Source organism: Drosophila serrata, unplaced genomic scaffold (assembly GCF_035046125.1).
Source record: "Drosophila serrata isolate PLE 108 unplaced genomic scaffold, ASM3504612v1 contig_382, whole genome shotgun sequence".
Classification (NCBI taxonomy): Eukaryota; Metazoa; Arthropoda; class Insecta; order Diptera; family Drosophilidae; genus Drosophila; species Drosophila serrata.
Window position 1 is genome coordinate 561684 of NW_028257280.1, and position 14421 is coordinate 576104.

The 14421-nt window shown below is 41.8% G+C and overlaps 3 protein-coding genes across 4 annotated transcripts; 2 read left to right on the top strand and 1 right to left on the bottom strand.

Moving 5' to 3' along the window:
• Nucleotides 1-2794: 2794 nt before the first annotated feature.
• On the top strand, nt 2795-6740 carry CAH9 (Carbonic anhydrase 9). The gene is made up of 6 exons (XM_020955639.2): nt 2795-3069; nt 5130-5242; nt 5309-5399; nt 5468-5736; nt 5798-5948; nt 6312-6740. Exons 1-6 carry the CDS (start codon nt 3015-3017, stop codon nt 6566-6568), a joined length of 936 nt encoding a protein of 311 aa, XP_020811298.1. The 5' UTR covers nt 2795-3014; the 3' UTR covers nt 6569-6740.
• Jhbp11 (Juvenile hormone binding protein 11) lies at nt 6728-8949 on the bottom strand. Of its 2 annotated transcripts, none has more exons than XM_020955640.2 (5): nt 8598-8949; nt 8369-8461; nt 8154-8310; nt 7199-7332; nt 6728-7137 (listed from the first exon to the last, which is right to left on the bottom strand). In XM_020955640.2, the coding sequence occupies exons 1-5, from the start codon at nt 8674-8676 to the stop codon at nt 6785-6787; spliced, it is 816 nt and encodes a 271-aa protein (XP_020811299.2). In that variant the 5' UTR covers nt 8677-8949; the 3' UTR covers nt 6728-6784. The 2 variants fall into 2 exon arrangements, with proteins under 2 accessions (XP_020811299.2, XP_086696161.1); XM_086840035.1 differs by having other exon boundaries at nt 8594-8838.
• Nucleotides 8950-10335: 1386 nt separating this feature from the next.
• eater (transmembrane receptor protein eater) lies at nt 10336-14375 on the top strand. Its single transcript, XM_020955509.2, has 4 exons — nt 10336-10479; nt 10544-10716; nt 11178-14215; nt 14268-14375. Exons 1-4 carry the CDS (start codon nt 10378-10380, stop codon nt 14321-14323), a joined length of 3369 nt encoding a protein of 1122 aa, XP_020811168.2. The 5' UTR covers nt 10336-10377; the 3' UTR covers nt 14324-14375.
• Nucleotides 14376-14421: the final 46 nt, after the last annotated feature.

The window sequence follows — 14421 nt, forward strand, 5'->3', positions numbered from 1 at the left end:
AATTGATAAAACTGTAGCGCACTGTTGTGATTCCCGGCACGGATGCGCAGGTGCGCCTTCTATGCAAAACTGGGCGAGAGAGTGTGCACCCAGGAGATTGATTGGTATTCGGGGATTCGTGTTCCAGTGCCTCGTTTAATGTCTTTTTAAGTATTTATTATGCAGGGAGCACGTCTAGCTACCAGATCGCTCGTAAAATCGTCTCGATTCAATTTTATCTCTTCTTATTATAGCCAAATAATTGAGTTATTGCGACTGGCGGAGCATTTCAAGTGCTTTGTTACAGCCTTTTATGAGCTGATCTTGGCGTCTTCATCTACGAACTGTGAATTTCACAAGTCCCGGACCCCAGATAAACAACAAACAGCTTCGACTAAATGTTGCTAATTGCTGTCACGTGAACCGCAGATAAAACACACACTTCGATATTGATGAACTACTCCAGGTATTATTGATCGATTCGATGGCGTTTTGTTGACTTTGTGATCGATAGCAAATATTTGAGATATTCCACTGCAAAACGGGCACAAGTTTGCATAATCAATTGCATTCTAGATCGTTTCGTATCAATCGCCGCGGAGGAGTTCCTCCATCACTGACCAGCTCTGGTGCTCATGTGATAATCATGCGATTATTTTCTGGCAAATATTGACACCTTTTTTGGGCAATCATTGGCAGCTCTCCGCACAATATCGTGTTCAAACAATTAAATTAGCAATGGGAAACCCGCTGATTGCTGTTGAAGCTGAACGGACCGACTAGAACCGGTAACTAAATTATTTGCAAAATAAGGTTAACTGATTTTAATTTGATTGGATTGGCTGGTAAAATGTTCCTATATTGTGTTTTGAAATATTTTTTGTACAAATCAATGGCTTAAAAACCTCATAACTAAGCCAAAAAATAATTAATTTTAATTCGGGAAGCTGTCCTATGTTCGTTTTTCTAAGGTTAAAAAATCTCCATACTCAATTTTAAATTCTTACAAAATTAAAATTTTTCCCAATTTTTTTTTGCCATTTTAACGATGTAACCCCTTATAAAATTTTAGAAATTTTGAAAAAATTAAATTTTTGCCGGACATGGCTTAAAAGATTTGCCTGTTGACGCTGATCAAGAATATATATGATATATAGGGTCGGAAAGGACTGCTTCAGTGCGTTTTACGCTTCCGACTCAAATTATATTATTATATTTGTGTCGATATTTATCTATATTTTTGTATGACAATTTTTTGTACAAGTCAATGCTTAAAAATCTCATAACTAAGCCAAAAATGCATTAATTTTAATTCAGAAATCACTCCTATGTTAGTTTTTAGTAGTTTAATAAATCTGCATACTCAATTTAAATAAAAAAAAAATTCAACAATTTTCACGATGTAACCTCTTATAAAATATTGAAAAAATTGAAAATTTTGTTATTCCGCTGGAGATGGCTAGATCGACTCGGTTTTTGATGCTGATCAAGAGTATATATGATTTATAGGATCGCAAATGACTCCTTCACTGATTTCCAAGCTTCTGACTAAAATTATAATACCCTGGAAGGGTAAAAAAATAGAAGGAACCACTGGGAAGGGTAGACAACAACAAAACTTTTCGCTACCAAATATATATTTTTCTCTTGAGTAATTTTTATAAATAATATAATATTAAGTGAGCCTAGTTTGTTGTACAAGAGTTGGACAAAAATTAAATTCATTTTCATTCATAAATAACTCTCTGATAAATGACAAACCCATGTATTTACACTTTAGGCTGGGCCACCGAAATTTGCGTAAGTTGGGGCCACTGGAAAACTTTGTTTACAGTTAATAATCGCTATATAAACTTACCATTTCGTACGCTAGCGATTAAATTACAAATCGAAAACAAGACCTGCTGAGCCCAACCTTGGCGACGACATTAACTCTCCCTCTGAGCATAGTTGTGACTGATATGATATGTTTTTCCATTGAAAAGTTTGGTAGCTTTCCCTCGCCATCCATCACGAGGATTCACGTAGTTTTATGGCCTTTCTGTCTAAGCCTTGGCACTTGAATGTCTGTCTGGACAATTCAATGGCAAATATATCCGAATGCGTGTGACCACCATAAAAATAAAAATAGATATCAGAGCACTCTGATCTATATAAATACATACACAGTAGTTACACACATTCGCCATGTGGATCACGAACTTTACAGAGATCGAATTTATGAAGTCCCCAAACTCTAGAATCGGAACTGTAAAGCTGTAAAACGTGCGAAAAATCGCTCAATGAATGTGCTGCCTCGCCTCGGATGGCGATCGATCGCCTGGTTTTTGTGAGGACCCCGCTTCTAATTAGCGACTTTCGGCATGACGTTGTCATCGCGTTGACTCGTTGGCTTAGTAACGCTTAGGAGAATAAAAAAAAAGAACAGCAAACAGCGAACAAATAAATAATAAATCGGGCAAATTGTGTATGCAAAACAAAATATTATCAGAAATGATCGAAGGCAGTTACCACTTTGGCTGTGGCGGCATTAGGTGCGAATTATGACGAGTTTTTTGGCAGCAGAAATGGAATGGAAAAGGGAATTTGATCGACAAGGGCGGCCCCGAAAAGTGTTCGTTCCTCGCGCATTAAGTATACGCCGTGTGGCGGGGCGTTAAGTATACGCCGTGTGGTGCAGGCCGTAGGCCCAAGTGAGTGACTTAGTTGTTTGGCCTGCACTATGCCCTCTCCCATACCAATTCCATTTCCGATCCGATCCGATTCCATACTATATATCGATCGATCGTCGTCGGCGGCCGTTCGTGCGACTCCCACTGAATGTGTGTGTGCGGTGCACGCGCTTCGGGCGGGGATTTCAGCTTTCGAATTTTCAAGTAGTTCGTTGACTGCCCGCTGAGGAAGTTGTGAAGGTGCTCCGCCAGCGAATCGTCCGCGCAGTCTAGAATCTGTCAGCCGATCGGAAGGTACTCACTATTCCCGCTCTTCCTCTAGCCAGGAGTCCTCCTTTGAGAATCCATCATACATATATCATCATGAAGTTTACGCTAATCTGCGAGGTTTCGCTTTTGGTGCTCTGCTGGACGCAAGGTAATTATATTAGAAGATTCCTGTGAATTCTTTCAACGTCATCCTACGCCTGACTCACCTGTGTGGGGGGTCCAAGGTGTGCAGATATTTATTTTTAGAGCAGAACAGTAATAGCCATAAATCGATATCTATTCGTGCGAAGTTCCTGTGACTACGTATTACTTACTGGGTATAGTCATAGTTCCAGGGTATTTTCTAAAGAGTGCACAGTGAAAAATTGTGGGTACATTCGGTTATATAAGAAAGAAATTCGAAAAGTTTTTAAACACTTGCATTGACTTATTAAAAGAAAAAACGTTAATATATTTTATTTATACATTCACAGTTTAGTTGCCTAAATATGTTAGAATTGATTAATTGGAAAGTATTCAATATTTAAAAAGTATTTCAATCTTTCATCGATTTCTTATTTAAAGGATTCATTTCCAGCACATTGGATATGTATAGAATACATTAAATTAACTATCTATAAGCATACCCGTTATATAAAAGTCCTACCATTTTTTTAACTCCTCTGAATAACGAAAAAAGGTAATAAGTAATTAAAAAAGTGGTATATCTATCATGTGACATAGAGCCGGTTTCTCTCTGTGTAGTGGGCTCTTCTCGAAACGCGTGTGACTCTGGCCGATATCAGTTACGAAATGTCAATACCTGATATTAGGGGGATCTGGGCATTAGCAGTCATAAGTACACACTTCACGAAACTAATTTCGAGCAGTTTAATGGTGTTTATTCCACTTGAAGCTGTCAATTAAGACATTTTATTGCCGGACGAATTGATTTAGGTGCTAAGGCTGTGTTTGGTTCTTTGTAACCCTGCGAAAAATGCAAATAGTTCTGCCCCAAAAAGGAAGCCCCATAAATAATATTTACACAGCAAAATGAACATCTGTACTCTAGACTTTCCGATGTGACAGTTTATTATCTTAACAACCAACTTTGCGGCTTTGAGGCATTTAAATTTAAAATTCGATTACAATGAAATAGTTGGACACATTAATATCTATATATTATGTGTGATGTCTGATGGCCATTTCTGACAAGAAACTAATTTTTAAGCAATATATACCAGTTATCTAAGGCCTGAAACAAATATTATAATAAATTATATTATTACAAATAAACACCTAATTAGAGCAATTCATCAAAGGTGTGTGTGCTGCCTGTCATATGATACGTTAATTCCTAGTAGAGAGCTCTGCAAACAGAAATTATCACCAATCACATGCAAATTAGCCTTTAAATAAGCGCTTTCCTTTCGCCTTGCAAAAGATTCCATGGAAAATAATGAAAATTGTTTGCGCCCGCCATTATCTGGATCTACCTATTCTATGTACATAAATCAATATCAATCGCGACGATATCTAATTATTATTGCCGCGGCTGCCCTTGACGCTGGCACTTTCCTTACCGTTTTCCTTAGTTACTTACTTACTTTATTTATTTGCTCAGCCATTGACTAAAAAAAGAAAGAGTCGCCAAATATTTGCTCGTCTCCCCCATTTGTTATGCCGTAATTCACAAGTGCGACTATATGTCAGAGATAGCCCCGGAAAACGCACGGGAGAAGGTCAAGTGCGGAGGGGTTGAAAGACCCGTATACGGGGCACGTGATCACTCATCAATCGTCCGGACTCCAAGAATCCAGTTTGCGCCTGACGGGGCTGTCTGCAAACCGGGGGAAAGCACTTTAATTTGTCCGATTAAGGGCTAAGGTGCGCATTCCAACGGAAAATTGATGGTGGCTTTAATTTCGGGGAAACCAGTAAGCCCAGGGCTAATGCTTAAATAAATAGCAGCTTTAGATCAGCGGAAATAAATTGTTTAATTTGGGTTTTAGTATATCAGGGAAGCAAGCCCTTGGGGTATATATTTAATATATTATAATATATTTGTATTGGGTGTTAGAATGTTATTTATTAATGAAATACGATCAAATTAAAAGATCAGAACATTGTGAAATATTATTGTTGTCACTAGCTTAGCCTTAAGTAAATAAATACAATGTTAAATGATAATTAATTTTACAACTTAAACCTTTATAAACTTCTTTCCAGCCGTTAACAGCCATGTCTTCGGGTACTCTGAGCCCAACCAGCGTCGCTGGGCTCGTCATCATGGCCACTGTGCCGGAAAGACTCAATCCCCCATTGCCATCACCACCAGCCGGGTAAGATTACCCCCGAACACAGATCTCAATCAGACACATGTAATTAGGATTTGATTACCTTTACAGACGATATCTGTCCATATGCCGGCGGTGGACATGATTGGCTACCACAACCTGCTGCCGTATCCCCTGAAAATGGTCAACAACGGGCACACAGGTGGGTAATAAACAAGGGCTCTAATTACTGACAATACTAATTAAAATTCTCCTTCTTCTCCCCAACAGTTACCATTGGCATACCCAAGGTCAATGTAAGCGAAGTGGGAGAGGACTTCCTGCCCTACATCCGGGGCGCCAAGCTGCCAGGAGAGTTCGAGATAGAGGGCCTGCACTTCCACTGGGGCGACAAGAACAACCGGGGCTCCGAGCACGTCATCAATGACATCCGGTACACCATGGAGATGCATATTGTGCATCGCAACAAGAAGTATGCCACCATTGGCGAGGCTCTCAATCATCCCGATGGGGCCGCCGTTCTGGGTTTCTTCTTCAATGTGAGTAGAAGGGCGAGGTGGACCCATTCCGGATGATTTCTAAACCCATTATCCCACACAGCTGGATGAGGACGAGGGTCAGGGCCTGGTGACCATTAACAGGCACTTGCATCTGATTGCCGATGCCAACCAGGAGGCCACGCTCAATGTCACCTTCTCGCTTTCCTCGCTGATTGCCGGCGTGGATGTGGACAAGTTTTACACCTACAAGGGTAAGTCTTTGGAGTAAAATTATTTAGAGTACTTTTAAGGAGATTAATTACTTCATAGAAGAGAAAATAATATATTTTCTCAAATGTAGTTGAAAGAGGGAGCGCCTCTCTGGCAATTAGTATTCAGAGCAGGATTCCCCAGTTTCTCAACAGTCTTGAGTATTAGCTGACAGGGAATCGATGTCTACAAGCGATCCTAATCTCTGTGATGTCAATGGTAGAGAATTTCAATATATATGTAGATATAATACAGAAATTTTACTCGATGTCCGATCAATAGGATCAACAGAAGCCACCTAATCTTGTTTGGTTTACGTTTTACATCGAGAATATATTTTTCTTCATTGTATTGATTTTTCGCAGGTTCCCTGACCACTCCTCCCTGCTCGGAGGCCGTCACCTGGATTCTGTTCCCCGACCCCATCCCCATCTCGCCTAAGCAGATCTCCCGCTTCCGCCAGCTGTCGGACACGCAGGATGGGGCACTGGTGGACAACTTCCGGACCCTGCAGCCGGTGGGCAATCGCCGGATCTTCGCTCGCACCGGCCACGTGCGTCACACCTCGATCGCGGCGCTGAAGCACGAAGGCGACTATCTCAAGTACGACTGGTTCTACTGAACACTCGATGACGGCGCGGAGGAGGAGGAGCAGTGTGCCATCCCATATTAGGATACCTCTAAATTAAGCATTTATTAAGTAACACTAACAGCCACAACTAGTCTAACCACTCGCGACGAGGGATTTACCCCTTTTCTACAATCAAGAATACAAAATACATTTCAAGAAGTGAGCAGAGACTTATGTATTTCGAAGAGCATGGACTGCTCTCCCTGCCTAATTGATCATTTTCGACTTCCGACCGTACAGAGTCAGGGAGTTCGGTATATCCTCTACGAAGAAGCTGGCCGGGAATATGGAGAAGGTCTTGTGGAGCAAATCCAGCAGGGTTCGCTCCACGGTCTCGTCTACCAGGGGTCTCAGTGCCTCGAACAGATCCTGCCAGTTCTCGTTGAAGAACAGATTCGTGCTCCTCTCCACATCCTTGCTGTGGCCATTGAACAGATTCTCCATATTCGTGTAGACCTTTCCCACCTCCAGCTTCACCTTGACGGACGTTATGTTGTAGAAGGTGTAGCCGCCCTTCTCGTACAGGTGGGTCTTGGTGCTCATCAGTATGTCCAGATCATCTGCCAATATAATCGGGGTTAATGAAGTGACAGGTAGTTCTTTAATCTGGAATTACTGTACCTATTTTCATGGAGATCTTTCCGGCCCCATGCAGGGGAACCAACAGAATGCGGCCGACCATCTTGTACATGCCATCCATGCTCATCGTGGGCAGATAGATCTTTGTCTGCCAACTAAAGTCCTTTTTGCTTACTCTGAGACAAAATATAAAATAATTATTTAAAAATAATTAAAAAGAATTCTGGAAGAAACAAAATTAAAAGGAAAGGAAGCAAAGTATATATGTATACCCTAGCAGTTTGCAATTGAATTATAAATAAATGACATCACATTCTTTGAGTGTTTATTGATAATAATGTAAGAAAATTTTTTAGGAATAATCAAAGTTTAAGAAAACTCATAACTGAGTCAAAAATAAATTAATTTCAATTCGGAAAGTGTTTGTATGTTTATTTTTAGCAGATTAATAAAGTTGCATACTCCATTTAATATGTAAATTTTTTGGCCGATTACCGAAAATTTTAATTTAATTACATTTTTTTTTTCAAAAAATGACAAATTTCTAAAAAAAAATGTAGTTTGGCCGGATATATCTAAAAAGATTCGCCTGTTGATGTTGATCGTGAATATATATGATTTATAGGGTCGGAAATGCTTCCTTTACAGACATACAAGCTTCTGACTAAAATTTTTATGCCTTGAGAGGGTATAAAAATATGAATTAATTGGAATAAATTGGATTTATTGATTTTAAGTTAGACTAGTTAATTTTCAAGAAATATTATAACATTATGTACCTATTATTACCATTGTGGACCCAATGGTTTTTTATTGAAAATAGTGACTGCTAAATCAAGTCAATATGTAATGATTAAATAATTATATTTCAGCAAAACTAGTCTGTACAAAGCTATTAAGTTATTATTATACACTCTATGGAATTTTCAGGAAAACTATATATTCGCTGGGAAATTTCCCTGCTGATTGATTAACTTTCGATCGGTGTTAAACTCACTTGCTCTCCTTAATCACCATTTGGCCAAAGCCGCGGATCTTCATCTCGGTGAGATTGGCTGCCAGGGTGGCCACATCGCTGTTGTCCTGCTTGAACACCAGTTGATCCTGACGCATGGGATCGATGGGACCGAAGGATTCCTCAATCTCGGGAATGCCTGTAAATCATGTCAAGTATATTTCCTTTACTTATTTATAAATCGAGCAAGGACTAACCCTTGATGAGCTGGTTCATGAAGGCCTGGATGGAGCGCGTTGAGCATTTTGTGAACTCTGGTTCATAAATCCGGCAGGATTCTATATAGGAGGCTGAAAAGTAAATAATGTTATCATTAGTTAAAAACAGCTAAAAATATTTATAATAAGAGCTATTCAATACAATTAAACTATTAATGATTTTTCTGTAACTTTATTTGAACTTGAATTTCAATTGCAACTCACTTACGCTTTTCCGTGTAGAACGCAACGCACTGGATTTCCCGGAGGCCGGCCTGGAGCAGTATCAGTAAGCCAATTATGTGCATCGTGGAAAGTTGTCGTCACTGTCACTCTCACTCTCACTCTCACTTTCAGAATCAGAATCTGAATTATTCTCACTGTGTCACAATGAAAATCTCTAGAGACGGTTGTCTAATCGAGTTTGGCGCGCGCCAGAAACGAATGAGATACGAATGGGAACGGTGTTTGCTTTTATCTGAACTATATATGTGTTTATATATAGCCTACGACTTGGGAACATTTGATGAATTGAGCATGAGGCCTTTGGGTAATACCAGAATCAAGCAATTTTCATTTACTCGCACTATGAAATGCAATTTATTCCATATTTATTATAGCACATAAGGTACGAGTTTTCTACACTTGCAAAATGTGGTTGTTAGAAAGGTTGTTAATTACAAATGATGTCATATTTATAAAGCGTATTCTACAGTTTTATAAATAAAATATTTATCTTTGATAAGAAATATTCTCCAACATTCGGCACAGGGGAAAATGTCTCAAATTTCCCCATATTGCAACTAAAAACTTATCGTACGAGAATGACAATGCCCTAAAGCAGCCCAATAATAATTAATCACAATAATAATATTTTAAGTAACTTGTTTAATTTATTGGTAGTAAAACACATGACACGTTCTCCCAGTGTAGTGGCTAGTGGCTTCTGTTATTGCTGTTGTTACATGCGACTCTGAAACTGTAGCGACTTCACCTTGCCACCGAACCGGTAAGCTAATTTAATATCTGACTGGAAAATACGCCATCAACTATATGTGCATGTGTATATGTCATCGCAAAAATTGTTTGCACAAATACTCAAACTCGTACTCGTACTCGCACTCGTACTCGCACTCATACTCGTTCTCGGACCTCACAAACTTAATTGCTTCGAGCCAGGTGAAATAAAAAACTTTAACTGCCATAATAAAATCATCATTAAATGGAGAGGCGGCAGCATCTTTTGTAAATGATCTCGTCCGCCAAATTGAGAAATAGAAATCCGAGAACTTTGTACGGCTATAGTGCAGTAAATATAATATATAGTGTGCTATATAGCGCTGCCTCTCTGATTCCCTAACGATGTCGCGGCCTTGTTGATATGCCAAGAGTTGCCTTGGCTCTTGTTTCGCATATTTCTAGGCATTTTAAGATCTATTAGATATTCCATATAGTTTATCTTATTTTATGATTCAATATAGCTTGTAAACAGCAAGACTGTAGATGAAATTTAGACCCTTATATACCCTTACTTATTACATTTGATTTCAATGGTCGCCTTCAGAAACTATTTAATGTGAATCTTGATGGACCAAATAACTACACATATAAGGGGTAATAAGAAATTATAGAATCTTTAAAGATACAGAAACCTACATTCCTAAAATCCGAAATCAATTATTATATTTCTGTATATTTATTAGAAAGTTCATATGAATACCAAATGCATCCCGTGGGTGGTGATAAGAAAAATAAGCCTATGGAGACCCCGTCCTCTGGCTCCCGACTCTTGAGCTTGGTACATTCATTTCCCAGCTGCGGCACTATACTCGCTTGACTTAGACCGATAAGGCAGCCCTCTTCAATCGGAGGCCATGTATCAAATATACATATGTTTGTTATGTACATGTAGGATCGCAGAAAAGAGGCTCTTGCGATTTTATATTTGCCGAGGTCTCTTTAGTTTCAATTCTAAACGGAATCCAGCAAGTCGAACTTATAATTCCATCATGAGGACTGGCGAACTTGTAATATTTTCCGTACTCTGTGGCCTAGCCGCAGCCCAGATTTGTACGAAGACTAATGTGATTAAAATCAGGGGAAAGCGCGTAGTAAGTCAAGCAGTTTTTCTAATTTTTTGCCCAATACTTAATGTCCTCTTTTATTTAAATTAAGGAAAGAAAAGTGAATGTCTGCTGCCCGGGGTACAGAAAAGACACGAGTAACAAGAAAGGATTAAAGTGCATTGCCACCTGCAATGTGAATTGCGGCAGTGGAAGATGCAACAAACCAAATGTGTGCACCTGTAATAGGGGATACACCAACTTAAACAATCTGCCATCAAATCGGTGAGTCGCAACGGAAGCGTAATGTACTTCCACAAGTTCCCTACTTATCAGTTTCTTATAAAACTACAGTTATATCATATTCCTGACATTCACAAGTTGAATAAGAAACCTAAGCCCTCTTATCTTATATGCATAATTAATTGTGAATGAATTATTTGAATTGCTTACATGATTCATTTTGCTTCAAAAAGCTGATAAATATTTGGCGCCTTTAGTTGGAGTGCGTTTTATTTATCAAGCATTAAAAAGGAAACATGTTATATACTCCAGAAGAATTGTGAATCATTCAGTAACTTAAATTGTTCATTGAGTTGTCGAATGGAACTCTATGAATAATTTTCATAACTTTATGTAACCCCAATACGAGAGATTCCCAAACTGTATTCTGTTCGCTCTCTCCCTGGGGGATTCCCCTGTAATTCACGCCGAATGTATCGTGAATATATCCTCTTTCCCCTCAGCTGTGTCCCCTTTTGCAAGGGCTGTGATCGTGGCATCTGCCAGTCGCCCAACCGCTGCGTCTGCCACAAGAATCATCAAATGGACCGGAAGACGGGCAACTGTCTGCCCATCTGTCCCAGCGGCTGCCCCAATGGCGTTTGCGAGGATCCTAATCGATGCAAGTGCAACGAGGGCTACTCCCTGAATGCCACCACGCAGGTGTGCCTGCCCAACTGCCAGGACAACTGCGCCCGGAACAATGGCTTCTGTGCCGCGCCCAATCGCTGTGAGTGCCTCCAGGGTTACAGGCCCAAGCCCAACTCGAAGTCCTTTGGGTGCCAGCCGGTGTGCAAGAACGGATGCGGAAACGGAGTGTGTCGGGCGCCGGATGTGTGTGAGTGCAACAAGTTCTACCACAGAGATGCCGAGAAGCGGTGTGTGCCCACCTGCGACGAGGGCTGCATGTTTGGCAATTGCACCGCGCCGGGCATTTGCGAGTGTCTGCCGGGCTACACGGCCATCAGCGAGTCCATTTGCCTGCCACTTTGCACAGGTTGCTCCAATGGACATTGCTCGGCGCCGGGCGAGTGCACTTGTAACGAGGGATACGGGAAGCAGGAAGGCGTCTGCTCGCCGCTCTGCGCCGGCGGCTGTGAGAACGGATTTTGTGCATCTCCTGGAAAGTGCTCCTGCAACGAAGGATTCCATATGAATGCTGAGGACAAATGTACCCCCTTTTGCGAGGCAGGATGTGAGAACGGAATCTGTGCATCGCCGGGGAAGTGTTCGTGTCTGGAAGGATTCGCTAAGGATACCGAGAGCAGGTGTTCTCCCATTTGTGAGGGAGGCTGTGAGAACGGTTACTGCTCCTCCCCAGGAAAGTGCTCCTGCAACGAAGGATTCAGGATGAATACCGAGGGCAAATGCGAGCCTATCTGCGAGGAGGAATGCAAGAATGGATACTGTTCCTCTCCTGGTATATGCTCCTGCAATGAAGGATATGAAATGAATCTCGACAAGCATTGCAGTCCAGTTTGCAAGGATGGCTGTGTTAATGGCTTCTGCTTCTCTCCGGGAAGATGTTCCTGTCTCGAAGGATACAGCACAGATACTGAGAGCAGCTGCAAGCCAATTTGCGAAGGTGGATGTGAGAACGGATACTGTGCTTCTCCCAGAAATTGTTCCTGCAATGACGGATATAGCAAGGATACTGCTAGCAGATGTAAACCGATCTGTAAGGATGAATGCAAGAATGGATACTGCTCCTCCCCAGGAAAGTGCTCCTGCAACGAAGGATTCAGGATGAATACCGAGGGCAAATGCGAGCCTATCTGCGAGGAGGAATGCAAGAATGGATACTGTTCCTCTCCTGGTATATGCTCCTGCAATGAAGGATATGAAATGAATCTCGACAAGCATTGCAGTCCAGTTTGCAAGGACGGTTGTGTTAATGGCTTCTGCTTCTCTCCGGGAAGATGTTCCTGTCTCGAAGGATACAGCACAGATACTGAGAGCAGCTGCAAGCCAATTTGCGAAGGTGGATGTGAGAACGGATACTGTGCTTCTCCCGGAAATTGTTCCTGCAATGAAGGATATATCAAGGATACTGCTAGTAGATGTACACCGATCTGTAAGGATGAATGCAAGAATGGATACTGTTCCGCCCCAGGAAAGTGCTCCTGCAATGAAGGATATGAAATGAATGAGGAGAGCAAATGTATTCCAGTTTGTAAGAACGCTTGTGAAAATGGTTACTGCGCCTCGCCAGAAAAGTGTGCCTGTAATGAAGGATACAGCAAGGACACTGAGGAGAAATGTGCTCCCATTTGCCGAGAAGGATGCGAGAACGGTTACTGTTCTTCTCCTGGCAAGTGTTCCTGTAACGCAGGGTTTGGCAAAGAAACCGAGAGCAAGTGTTCTCCAATCTGTGAGAAGGAATGCGAGAACGGATACTGCTCATCACCAGGAAAGTGTAGCTGCAATGAAGGATACATCAAGGAAAGTGAGAATAGGTGTGGCCCCATCTGTGAGGGAGGATGCGACAATGGTTACTGTGCCTCTCCCGGGAACTGTTCCTGCCTTGAGGGATATAGCAAGGACACCGAGACCAGTTGCAAGCCAATCTGTGAGAATGAATGTGAGAACGGATACTGCTCATCACCAGGAAAGTGCGAATGCAACGAAGGATATGAAATGGATGGCAAAACCCATTGTGCTCCAATCTGCCAAGACGGATGTGAGAATGGCTACTGCTCTGCTCCAGGACAATGCACTTGTCTTGAAGGTTTTCGTAAGGAAAGTGAAGGCAATTGCGCTCCCATTTGCGACAAGGGATGCGAGAACGGATACTGTGCTTCGCCCGGAATCTGTGCCTGTCATCAAGGATACAGGATCAATACTGAAAACAGCTGTGATCCCGTCTGCGAGGAGGGCTGTAGAAACGGAAACTGCACGTCTCCCGGAGTATGTTCCTGCCCCCAAGGTTACCATCTGGACACTCCGAATACCTGCTCACCCACGTGTAAGGATGGGTGTGTAAATGGCTTTTGCTCCTCTCCAGGAGAATGCTCATGTGCCGACGGTTTCTATTACGACTCAATCGTAATCAGATGTCTGCCTTTGGAGGTGACATCCACAGGTTCTCCTCCTCCTTCTCATCCCTCTTTTATGACTACAAATACCGCCGAGTACGACTGTGAACAGACGTGCTTGAATGGAACCTGCCATGATGAGGAGTGCACATGTGGGAATGGATACAAGTTGCACGGGAATCACGACGATCTCCTCCTCTGCCTGCCCATTTGCGAGATTCAGTGCATCAACGGATACTGTGAGTCCCCGGGAACGTGTGCCTGCTACGATGGTGGAGTGCCAGCGGCTGGCTTTCTGTGTCAGTCCCCCCAAGATGGGTCTCAGCACTTGGGATCATCCCGGCAGAGAAATCACCTCAAGTGGCTTTTCATCTCCATTGTGGCAGTGGCAGCCAGCCTGTCCATGGTCATTGCCCTGCTGATGTGCTATCTCTTCAAGAAGCATTCATATCGAGTGGATTCCAGAGGTAAATTTGTACAATATTATTTAAAGTTGTATTACATTATATCTTCTTGCAGAGAAGCAGTTCGGAGTCTACTTCTCCGCCAACAAGGCGGACGTGATTCGTGCTTGATCTTCACAGGCATTAAACTGACGATAATCTCAATAATAAATAAATAATTATAGAGCAATGACGTTTTCCGGGGGTAGTGTCTGTTGGAATTCCCATCA